Source organism: Cibotium barometz, chromosome 7 (assembly GCF_041138505.1).
Source record: "Cibotium barometz isolate CiBa-2024 chromosome 7, ASM4113850v1, whole genome shotgun sequence".
NCBI lineage: Eukaryota > Viridiplantae > Streptophyta > Polypodiopsida > Cyatheales > Cibotiaceae > Cibotium > Cibotium barometz.
The window spans coordinates 24824207-24836777 of NC_141052.1; the positions used below are offsets into that span (position 1 = coordinate 24824207).

General features: G+C 40.4%; 1 protein-coding gene across 1 annotated transcript; it reads left to right on the top strand.

The window, feature by feature from the left end:
• The first annotated feature begins 8916 nt into the window (after positions 1 to 8916).
• Positions 8917 to 12335, top strand: LOC147636813 (putative pentatricopeptide repeat-containing protein At3g13770, mitochondrial). The gene has a single exon (XM_086800373.1). The coding sequence runs from the start codon at positions 9422 to 9424 to the stop codon at positions 11603 to 11605; it is 2184 nt and encodes a 727-aa protein (XP_086656499.1). The 5' UTR covers positions 8917 to 9421; the 3' UTR covers positions 11606 to 12335.
• Positions 12336 to 12571: the final 236 nt, after the last annotated feature.

Consider the following 12571-nt stretch of genomic DNA (forward strand, 5'->3'; position numbering starts at 1 on the left):
ATGCTTGTTGGGATCACCAATGTAATTTTACCTTGAATGCTCCTCAAGTGCTGGCTCTCATTCATGATCCAGTATAACTTCTTAAACTGCTAAGGGATGGGCTTAATAATCTAAATAATTGAAATAAAACTGTAAAAAATGTTGTGAACCATACCTTGCACTTAGTTTTCTTTGTAGTCGAGTTAACAAATGACCCTGTAAGTTTTCACAAATGACATCATGGTCAGTAAGGTTCCATAACAAACATAACAAAGAAAATAGAATCACAAAGAAATCATGATTAGCAAACATAGCTTAAAGAATTTTACCAAACTATTAAAAAAGAGGCTAAGAGAAAGAAACATACTATAAATCTCTACAAGAGAAGAAGAAGAGATGAAGTAGATATGGCAGAAATGAGTGACACATAGGAGAGGCAAGAAAGCGAAAAGAACAAAGTTAAAATTGTGGAGAAAGTGAAAATATTTTTGGTTTTTTCTCAAACATAACTAAAACTCAAGTTTCTTCTAGTCTTTAGATTAGTTTTCAATCAGTCTAGCCTCTTTTCTTGAGATTCCTTCTGACATACGTTGTATTTAAACTTTGGTAGGTGATATTCAAGGTTCCCATTCTTTTATTTTTTGGGTTTTATGCTAATATATTTTATTCCTCTTTTTTGAGCTCGAATTTGAGGGGTTTGCTCTGATAAAAAAGGTCATGGATCTAGAATCCAAGCGCTTTCATTAGCTGGCCTTATATTTTTTAATAGGCTCCAAAGGGCCCATTTGGAGTCTGAATTTCCCCTAATTTCTATTTCGTTAACAATGATACTTTCATGCCCAAAAGTGAAGAGGTTGTATATAATTCATTTTTTTCTAGTGTTAATATAATAATTATCTTTCTCCCAAAAACAAGTCATAGTGTAAGTTGCATGAGCCGTTAGTGTAGCTAATAGGAGAACCATGCATTACATATTAGTCCACATCATTTATGTCAATGGTAGGAAATATCCCTTATCTAAAGATAAAAATGTTTGAGGAGCCATACTATATGCTCAAATCTCATTGTATGGTAGGCAATCTCCCTTATCTAAAGATAAAAAATGTTTGAGGAGCCATATTACATGCTCATATCATTGCAAGGTTGATGTAAATTAAGCTAAGAAGCATTATGCAAGGCATCCATGGCTTCATATGGACCATCATGCCCATTACACACTTTACCAAATGAAACAACATTTATAAATATCCTTCAAGAGGATCTAAATCCACAATTTTACCATAGAGAGAGGTGAAAGCTTTTACCAATAGGTTAATGCCTTAGGGGAAAAACTTGTGCTTCTCGTGCATTTATTAACCCATGACTCGCACAACAATCTTAATGTTTTATCATGTTCCAAGATGGTGCCAAAAGAAGTATATCCTAGCAATTGTCCAACTATGCATGTAATTAAGAGCAATGGATGATTGGTCCTACAAAGACCTTGTGTCCTTTGTACATTTTTTGGGGCCGAAGCACTTCTAGTCAAATATGTGGTGTTGATAACTTGAGGGCATGGTCCAAGACCAATTCATTGTAAATATGCAAAAAGGGCAACATTTTATTAGTTTCTTCATTTTAAATGGGAGTGATCATACCCCTCTAGTATTGTAAAATCAATTTAAAGACAATCTAATTTGGGTGGTTAGGTCATTTTGGATTTTAGTCTTTATATTCATATGTGCTATTATTTGTGGGCTAAGACTACATTTATGGCTAGTATAGATCGCAAGTAGACTTGACTCAAGTATGAATGGTGTAGGAGATAATTTAATCATGACTATAAGGTTTGAGTATACAAGATTAGTCTTGGCATGTTAGAGGAGGCAGGTGTTCTTCCCAATATATATTGGGTAGTTCATGTGAGCTCAATTGGTAACGATAGAGACATTTAGGCTTCATGTAAGGTGCAGAAATTAAAGGGTGGGTAATGGTGTAAGATAAAATTCTTGCACTTCCATTTTGTGGAACATTGGTTCATACAAAGATTGTGAATGCTTTTGCTCCAATGCAGTATAATAGAGCAAGTTCCATAAGTTTAGGAAAAGGTGGGTTCACTTCATCCTAGTGGCAATTCAATTTTGGGAAATCCTCTTAGTAGAAGGAAATCTGCCTCCTTGGAAGTTAAAAAAACTATAATGAGGTAAATATATGTAGTAAATACTTGTTTAAAAATACAATGAGAAAGATTCGTGTAAGGTTCACGTGAAAAAGTGTTTCGAATCACGTTCCATAGGTTTAGGAAAAGGTGGGTTCGGTTCATCCTAGTGTTAGGTCAATCCTAAGGAAAGATGCCTCCTTGGAAGAAAAAGACAAAGACTATAATGAGATAAATATAAAGACTAGATATCCAACATCCTAGTGTTAGGTCAATCCTAAGGAAAGATGCCTCCTTGGAAGAAAAAGACAAAGACTATAATGAGATAAATATAAAGACTAGATATCCAACATCCTTGCATCTTATTGGGGGACTTCAATGTGGTAGAAAGGCATCTGGATAGGTCTGGGGAAAGCACTGTAATTATGGGACAGGAAAAAAAAAGGGATAGTCTCAGAGGGAAATTGGGCTTAACTGATAGTTGGAATTTGGGACCTTGGAACTCTGACTTGGGACATACTTATTTTAGTTTGCAATACATGGGATCATCCTCTAGAATAGATAGAGTCTTCTTCAGCCAACAAGCATCTTGGGTGCCCCACATAGTATCTGTCAAAGTGGAAACTTCTTCTGCATTATCTGACCTCATGCCTTTAATGTGGGGATGGCAACTCAGTGCGGGGAAAATGAGCTGAGAGATCTTCCCAGTAAGGAAGCTGGGGGTTAATAATTGTTTACTTCAGGATGAGTTGTTCATACTTCTCACTAAGGATGCTAATAATGGACTCAAGAGTAAGGAAGGGAGGCTCTTGGATAAAATTTGCCAATGAAATGCAAGGCATTATTAGAAAGTTGGGAAACTGAGAATTTGCCAATGAAATGCAAGGCATTATTAGAAAAGTTGGGAAACTGAGAGCTCATTAGAGGACACAGAAGAGGGAATACTGGGGGAATCTTCTAGATAGCTTACAAAAAAAGAGACAACTTAATAGCTTATCCAGGATTGAAATGGAGTGTCAAACTCATTTAAAAGAGGAGGATGCTAAATTGGCTAGTGAGAGAGAAAAAGGGGATAGCTGGAGAATGTATAACAATAAGAAAAAGCATGCCAAATATTTGTTTGGATTGATCAAGGAGAAAGGGAATAGAGAGCTACAAGGACAAATTAGGGATGATAATGGATAGGAACATGGAGACCTAAAACAAATTGCTCTAAGGTGGGTGGACTTCCTGGGTACTACTTAAAGAAGACACTAGGTTTCAAGCAAAATCCCAGCTACTTGATTTGGTCAACACCAGCATTAAACCAGATAGAGCTAGATGGTTTGATAGGGATATTGAGATGGATGAATATTGGGAGGCACTCAAGAAATCAGGTAGGGAAAAATCTCCAGGGTGGGATGGGCTATCAGTTGAATTTTTCCTTGCATTTTGGGACTCCCTAAAAGATTGGGGATGTAATACTTGTAGGAAGGCCTTTTCCACAAGAGAGCTTGAGAATGACTTGAGAGAAGGATTAATTAAGTCAATCCCTAAACAATCTGCCTATCACTCTTCAAATTCTTCACCTTCCTCTTCACACTAAAGCTAGAATAGTGGCTAGCTTACCCAAGTTTCTTAAACAAGAAAGTTTTTGGACTAGAAATGCTGAGAAAAGAGATAGAGGGAGCAGAAGTCCAACTCAAGGGAAAATGGCTTGGTCTCAATTGGAGAGAGAAAATATTGTCCTTTGTTCCATTAAAAATAAGAATCTCCCCCTTTTGTAAGTTTCTTTGTTATAACTAGAAAGAAGCTATGGACTCGATTACTAGGGTCACTGGTGACTCCCTGAATCTCAATATCTGGTGGACTCATAGATTTAAGCCTCCCTTAGCTCTATTGGATACTAGGGCTTCCAGAAGACTAAATAACAAGGGGTTAAGGAGACTTGAAGACTTTTGGGATTTCTCTCAAGCAAGATGGAAAGAGCTTTCAACAGATTATGGGAGAGGCCATGGTACAACAAAGGGAGATTCAAGTCCTGAATTCAGTCCTTTGTGAGATGGAAAAGAATTGGTACTCTACTACTTACAATGAGGACTCTTGGATGCAGGATTGGAACTGTTTCAATGGGACTAAACTAGATGGGAGAGAGAAAATATTGTCCTTTGTTCCATTAAAAATAAGAAGTTCCCCCTTTTGTAAGTTTCTTTGCTATAACTGGAAAGAAGCTATGGGCTTGATTACTAGGGTCATTGATGGTAACTTGCTGGTGAATTTCAGTATCTAGTGGACTCATACATTTAAGCGTTAAATTTGCAGCAATGTGATGAGCTATGGTGGATCAAATGCTAGAATCAACATCATTAACAAAGAGATTAGATGATGATTAAGACGTGATTATCGTGAGCAATTAACTCATAGCTTAATGTAGGCATGGATAATAAAAAACCAGTAAATTCTCATTAGGCCAATGTCTCAATTTATAGAGTTTACATCCTAGCATCTAATCCCAGTGATCTCTCCTTGATTCACTCCACCTCTTTTGCTTGATTCTCTCCACCTCTTCCCAGAATATCTCCACACCTCCTAAATCTTCTCATGCTACCCTTTATTCTCTCCCAATAGATACTTCTCACCTTTTCATAGCATCTCTCTCATTTACAGATTCTCTTTTACAGCCACTTGCTAAGGGCTTGTTCCCGCACACACCCTATTCACTTGTATATTTCAACACCTCCCCTCAAGTGAATAATCCTAGCACACCTGGACCCTATACCAAGTTTCCCTCTTACTTGGTAGTCCGTGACCAATGCCTCAAGTCCCTAAACTCATAGTCCTTGACACTCTCTCTCTCTCTATGTGTCCAAGGCTACTACAAGTGCCCGTGACCTTGACTAAAATGCTCACACATACATCTACTACATGGCCTACATCATTAGTGGCTTAGAGGTGGTTTTACTTTGTTGGGGTAGGTTACATTGGGTTGTGGGGTTTCTCTCTCTCTCTCTCTCAGAAAAGATGATCTGACTTCACCTTCCTTAGGAGCCTCCATGAAGTTTGCCGATGTCGTCCCTTCTCCACAGGGTTTGCTGTAGCAGTCTCTTGCCATGTGTCGTGGCTTTCCACAGTTGTGGCAAGTGAAGGTCCTTCCTCCTACTCTACCTCTTCCTCTTCCTCGTCCTCGTCCTCGTCCTCGAGAGAATCCTCCTCGGGTGTTGAGTCCAGCCATTTCTTCTCTTTGACCTTGGTCTCTTGCTCTAGTAGAGCTCCTTCTATCTCGTGCAGCTTCAATTCAGGTACATTCTTTAATGTTGTTACAGTGTTTTCATATTCACCTTTGTCCACACTCTTCAAAAGCACTGCTAGTGCCTCATCATCTTCTACCTTCTTGCCAATGGTGGCTGCCAGTTGTTGCTTAATGCTTTTATATTTATTCAAGTGTGTGATTAAAGGTTCACTTTCCTTCATATCCAGTTTGTAGAATTGCATTTACAGATTTATCTTTGAATTTTTTGCTTGAGTGCCAAATAATTTATTGAGTTCATTCCATGCATCTTTTGCCCATTGTATCCTTGTGATGTGATGAATGATTTCATCATTTAAACTAAGTGCTATAAGTCCTAATGCTTTCTCATTCCTGCTCTTCCACTCATTTTCCCCACTCACCTCTGGGCATTCATCTCTTCCCTCAACTAGCCCCCACAGATTTTTCCTCATGAGCAAATACATGGTTTTTGTTTGCCATATATAAAACTGCTCCCCATTAAATTTGGCTATCTCTTGTGCCGTGCTTATGATGATGTGAAGGGGGTCTTACCTCTTGATCCAATTTCAAGATTCAAGGGCAGTGTCTACCCTTTTACAACTCAATCTGGTGTTTAGGTGATGATTACAACAGATTTATCAGTATAAACCAGAAATTACATAAAACCAAGGGTAACAAATCTGTATTGAATGGTTAGAGTATCAAACCATCTCCGAATTACAATCTAAAGTTATAGGGATCTGTATCAGATACCCAATGGTTAATTTGAACCCTAAATTGTACCAAAATACAGTGATTAGTGTTGATTAATCACTAATTAACAAAATAATAGCAGTTAGTCTAGTAGAGGATTAAGCCAAGAAACACAAGATTTGACCAAACATTGAATGCTTAATCTCTGTTTTACCAAAGTCACCTGTAGATTTGATGGAGAGCTTGGATCTCACTGTAGACTTGATGAAATCAAAAACTGTCTTCACCAGCTTGTAGAGCACCCTTGAAAACTCTTGGGGCCAAGAGGAATTAGACCCATTGTATCTGGTGCAGACAAGATCTCAATTTTGCTTCAGAAAAAAAATCACGAAAAATCTGCAGCATGCGTCGTCGGTTTGCTGATTTGATTAGATGGGCTGAAGCACAAGGAGTATGGCTATGTTTGGCTAAGAGGTTTTGGGCCAATGTTATGTGTGAAAAAGGGAGAGAGAGCTCCTCCACCAGTTGGGGGTACATAAGCTATTTGAAAAAAGAGGTAAAAACTTGATTATCTAATAATCCTAATTAACTAAGTGATTAGCAAGATAATAGGCTCATAAATTTGATGGATTCTAAGTTGAGCTCTGATACCATGTTAAATTTGCAACAATGTGATGAGCTATGGTGGAACAAATGCTAGAATCAACATCATTAGCAAAGAGATTAGACGATGATTAAGATGTGATTAGTGAGCTGATAGCTTAATGTAGGCATGGATGATCAAAAACCAGCAAATTCTCATTAGGTCAATGCCTCAATTTATAGAGTTTACATCCTAGCATCTAATCCCACTAATCTCTCCTTGATTCACTCCACCTCTTTTGCTTGATTCTCTCCACCTCTTCCCATAATATCTCCACACCTCCTAAATCTTCTCATGCTACCCTTTATTCTCTCCCAGTAGATACTTCTCACCTTTTCACATCTTCTCTCTCATTTACAGATTCTCTTTTACAGCCTCTTACTAAGGGCTTGTTCCTGCACACACCCTATTCACTTGTATATTTCAACATTAAGCCTCCCTTAGCTCTATTGGATACTAGGGCTTCCAAAAGACTAAATAACAAGGGGTTAAGGAGACTTGAAGACTTATGGGATTTCTCTCAAGCAGGATGGAAAGAGCTTTCAACAGATTATGGGAGAGGTCATGGTACAACAAAAGGAGATTCAAGTCCTGAATTCAATCCTTGTTGAGATGGAAGAGAATTGGTACTCTTCAATGATGAGGACTCTTGGCTGCAGGACTGGAACTAGTTCAATGGGACTAAACTCGATGGGAGAGAGAAAATATTGTCCTTTATTCCATTAAAAATAAGAAGCTCCTCCTGTTTGTAAGTTTCTCTGCTATAACTGGAAAGAAGTTATGGGCTTGATTAGGGTCACTGGTAACTCCCTGGTAACCTGTTGAATCTCAATATCTGGCGGACTCATAGATTTAAGCCTCCCTTAGCTCTATTGGATACTAGGGCTTCCAGAAGACTAAATAACAAGGGGTTAAGGAGACTTGACGATTTATGGGATTTCTCTCAAGCAGGATGGAAAGAGCTTTCAACAAATTATGGGAGAGGTCATGTACAACAAAGGGAGATTTAAGTCCCGAATTCGGTCCTTTGCTGAGATGGAAAAGAATTGGTACTCTACTGCTTACAACAATGAGGACTCTTGGTTGTAGGACTGGAACTGGTTCAATGGGACTAAACTAGATGGAATCAATACTAAAACATTATATGAGGAAATGTGTAAAGGGGAAATGAATATCAAATACTATAACAGAGTTTGGAGAATCAGTTGGGATGGGAACATTTGGAAGAAAAGATGAAATCTGATATGGGATGCCTTGATCCTAGTGAAAGCCTAAGTCTTTCTATGGAGAGCTTCAAACTTCTTCAGAGGAACTTTAATGCTGGAACATGCCCTAGATGCAAAGCAGCTATTGAAGATGGGAGACATGCTTTTTGGGAGTGCCCTGCATTAAGGGGGTTTGGGGTGAAAATAGGTAGGTGGGTAGAGGACAATCTGGGTGTGAGAGGGTCTTGGTGGGATTGGTTATTGGGAAAGCTACACAAGATGACTAATGAGATTGATTTGGTCTTTTGCATCATTAGGTACCAGTGTTTGGCGATTTGGGTCTCTAGAAATGAGCCAATCTTTTGTAGGGGGGACAAACATGGAGTAGTGGCTACTGAAGTTATGTTTAGAAGCATACATTATTGTTGGGCCATGTACCATACTAATAGAATGAATAATAGTGGATTTACTATAGCTGTACAGGCATTACAATCTGGGATTAGGTAATATAAACCAAGAGGGGTGAAATATTAATGCATACTTGGCCTGCCTAACACATTTGATCACTTTAAGGTATATACATGGGATGATGTTGGAGTGAAGTTCCCCAAATTTGGACCAAGATCTAGAGGATGTTACCTCAAAGACAAGTAGCCTGAGGAGATATTCATGGCTTTCGTGAAGAACCCTTTAGGAAAGAGACCAATAGTTAAAATCCAGATTAAAGAAGAGGATTATGAATAGCAATCTCCCAAGGGAACCACTTCTGATGTGCTTCTTGTTGCATGCATGCAATTGGGATACCAGTTCTCATGGGGGCTTCTTATGGGAAGATGAAATGTAGGACTTAGTGTGTAGTTTGCTGAATAGGATGTGGAACTAAAGTTGTGATGTAAATCTGTCTATCATGTAACTAAAGTAGGCTTTTTGCAACTGATATAATATATATAATTATTGTTCCAAAAAAAAAAGATAAATATATGCAGAAGAATACTTGTTTAAAACTACACTAAGAAAGATTCGCACCGGTCCATGGATAAGGTTTCTCCATAAACTTGGGCACCACCTGTGTACAGACCTTGAGTCTCTGTATGGCCAGTCGCTTTCACACTAGTCCAGGACAAAATCACTTTCATGTGGGCGTGGGTATGTCCAGTGTGTGCAGATTCCAACAGAGGATTCGCCAAGCAACTGCTACAACGTGCACCACGTCCGGTTTCTCAGGTTTTGGCTCGCAGAATTCGAACCTTGATGAACTTTTTTGCATGTTAATACCCATCAAATGGTCACGCTAAAGAGCAAATTAATAGAACATGCTTTCTTGTGGTACCAGCAATATGGGGTTAAGTAAGAGGAGGATAACAGAAGAAAAAATGGGCAGAGGAAAAAAAATGGGCAGAGGAATGTGATAATTCATCGTTGATGGCCCCTATGTTATGCTTTGGTGAAGGGCCATCACTGCAAACTTTACGCTAGGTATGCAGAATTAACGTTGCATCTAGGAACTTGTAAAGCTAATGGGCATGGAACATGCCCTTTCCATGCCTGAATGGATGCCTGGGCTGCACTCGGTAGAGAAATTCATCTCCATGCTGCAAGAGTCCCGAAAGACCAAAGATTTTAGGTCTGCGAAGTCGGCACACATGCACATGTGTGAGAATGGCCTGGAAGCTCACCACGCCCTTGGGAACTACCTTGTCCCAATGTTTGTGGAATGTGAAAGCATGTCTCTTGCCCAACAGGTTTTCTGCAGGTTGGTTCATCGGAATGAGCATTCTTGGACTGCTCTCATACAAGGGTATGTTGAATGTGGAGAATATCAGCTTGCCCTCAACCTGTTTCCAAAAATGCAAAAGGATTGTGTGCATCCGGGTACACACACATTTGCGGCCCTGCTGAAAGGTTGTGCTAGGTTGAAAGACTTGAAAAGAGGGCGAGCGTTTCATGCAGAGGTTGCAATAGAGACACTTGAAAGTGATTCTATCATTGGCAATACTCTGATACATTTATATGCTAAGTGTGAATCGCTTATGGATGCTCGGGCGGTGTTTGATGAGCTGCCAACGAGAAACGTCGTCTCATGGAATGCACTGATAGGAGGGTATGCTGACCGTGGTCTAGGTGAGGAAGTGCTGAAATGTTCAGAACGAATGCAGGCGGAGGGCTTGTCCCCAGATGCCTTCACATGTGTTTCCACCTTGAAAGCTTGTGGCATCCTTGCAGCCATAGATAAGGGGCAAGAATCACATGCCATGATTGTCAAACAGGGGTTTGAATTAGATACATTCATTGGCAATACCTTGGTGGACATGTATGCCAAATGTGGCTTGCTTGCAGAGGCACGCGAAATATTTGACAAGCTGTGGGTTCGAGATCTAGTCTCATGGACTGCACTTATTGTTGGGTATGCCGAGCAAGGTCGAGGCAAGGAAGCCCATAGCTGTTTTAAACAAATGCAGCTGGAGGGTCTGTCTTTGGATGTAATCTTGTGGAGTGCTGTGATCCTGGGCTATGCTGAGCAAGGAAAAGGTGATGAGGCTTTTGTGCTTTTTGTGCAGATGCAAGAGCAAGGTCTATTACCAAACCGGGTGACCTTTCTCAATGTTCTGAAAGCATGCAGCAAAGCAGCAGCCCTTAAATTTGGAAATAGAATCCATGCTCAAATTCACAACTCTGACATGAATGAGGCTACTGAAGTTACGATCGCCAACACTCTTGTTGATATGTATGGTAAATGTGGCAGCTTGTGTAGTGCCCAGCAGCTGTTTGATACAATGCCTACAAGAAACATTGTGAGATGGAATGCATTGATCACAGCATATGCCCGTCAAGGTGATACTAGGCAGGTTTTTTGTTTGTTTGAGAGTATGAGGGACAAACACTTACAGCCAGATGAGGTCACATTTCTCTGTGTTCTTACTGTATGCTGTCATGCTGGTCTCGTGGCTAAGGGCTTGGAATATTTTGAGGTTATGACCAATGAGTTTGGCATCACTCCAAGTGCAAACCACTACAATTGCATGATCGATCTTCTTGGGCGAGCAGGCCAGCTCAGTGAGGCTGTGGTGACGTTGAAAAAGTCTTCACACACTGATCTTGTAGGGTGGTGTATCTTGTTGTGTGCCTGTCGGAAGTGGGGGGATGTAGAGGCCGGCAAAGATGCTTTCGATTTTGTATTGAGCCTGAATGAAAAGCATGCGGTAGCATTTGTCATGATGTCCAACATCTATGCAGATGCCCACATGTGGGAGGATGCCAAGAGGATTGAAGCCATGAGATTAAAGTTACACACAGAGGAGGAGAAGGCAAAGAGCTGGATTGAGGCTGATGGAGTTGTTTGTTTGAGCATGGTAAAGGATGCAGAGCGTTTGCAGAACAATGATTTGTATGCAAAGCTAAGTCATATTGGTTGCAAAAAGGGGGAAATGCCTATTAGAGATTTTGACTGTAAGTTACCGGATGTGATTAATAATCCACAGGGTGATGCATTTTCTGGACACAATGAGAAGTTGGCCATTGCATTTGGCCTAATCAAGTCACCTTCTGGAACACCCATCCGTGTTGTACAAAATCTATTGATTAGTGATGTTAGTCATGAAAACATGCAAGTTATGTCTGAGATGGAGCGACGGACTATTATTTGTAGAGATTCAAGTTGCCTTCATGTCTTCAAGGATGGGATTTGCTCTTGTGCTCAATGATTGCAGACTTGGAATCACGTACTCAAGTTCACCATTTGTTGGGGTGAGTCTTGACTTGTATGGTGGATAGGCTTCCTAGGCTGGGTGATACAATAGCAGCAAAGTATTTGAATCAGCAGTGCCCCTCTTCATCAAGTGAAAGCGTGCTTACCTTTTGTCACAGGGCTTCAAATTGTAGATAACATGAGTACCAAGTGCCGCATCATAATCACCACACGAGCTTGCTCAAAGCAGGCGTACTATAGCAAGAGAGGAGGCACACACATTAGGGAAAAAGGATCAATTTCACACACTGTGACACCCCTAAGGATTTTCAGGGCACACATTTCAGGCGACCAGCACATGAGCAATGTCCAGGAGCAGCCAGGCGTTGTGTAGTTGCAGTTGGGCAGCAGCAACTCCAGCACATGTGCCATGGGCAGTTTGCCACCTGAGACAGCAGTTGGCCAGTAGGAAAGGGGTCGTGGGCAAGTTCTCAGTAGTCCAACAGAAGGACAGTAGGTCCACTTGCACATGGGGCTTCTATTTAAAGCATGTGTGGGATTCAGCCATTCCATCTGGTATCTTACAAGCCAGAGCATTTCTCAGGTGTTGGGCTGATCAAGGTGGCATCTATCTCGCAAGGTATTGGGATGAGATTTGTGGTCAACATTTTCAGTCACATTCCACACTTGGAAATACAGTTGTAACATTTACTTTGTACTTTAAACAAAATAATAGTTTAGGGCTATTGTGTGTGCTTTGTGTTTGAGTTCTGCTGCTCTCTTCTCTCTCTCTATTCTGAAAACCCGAGCACATAGGCACAAGAGCTCCAGAGTTAGTATTAGAGCCTAGGGAACTTATGATAGTAGCTTCCAAGAGTGCACAAGGTTGGGTTTGGGGAAGGTCTGTATTTGGTTTCTCTTCTCGCTGGTGCCTAGCTATTTGTCATGAATTCACAACTCGGAGATCTGCTCCCTTATTATG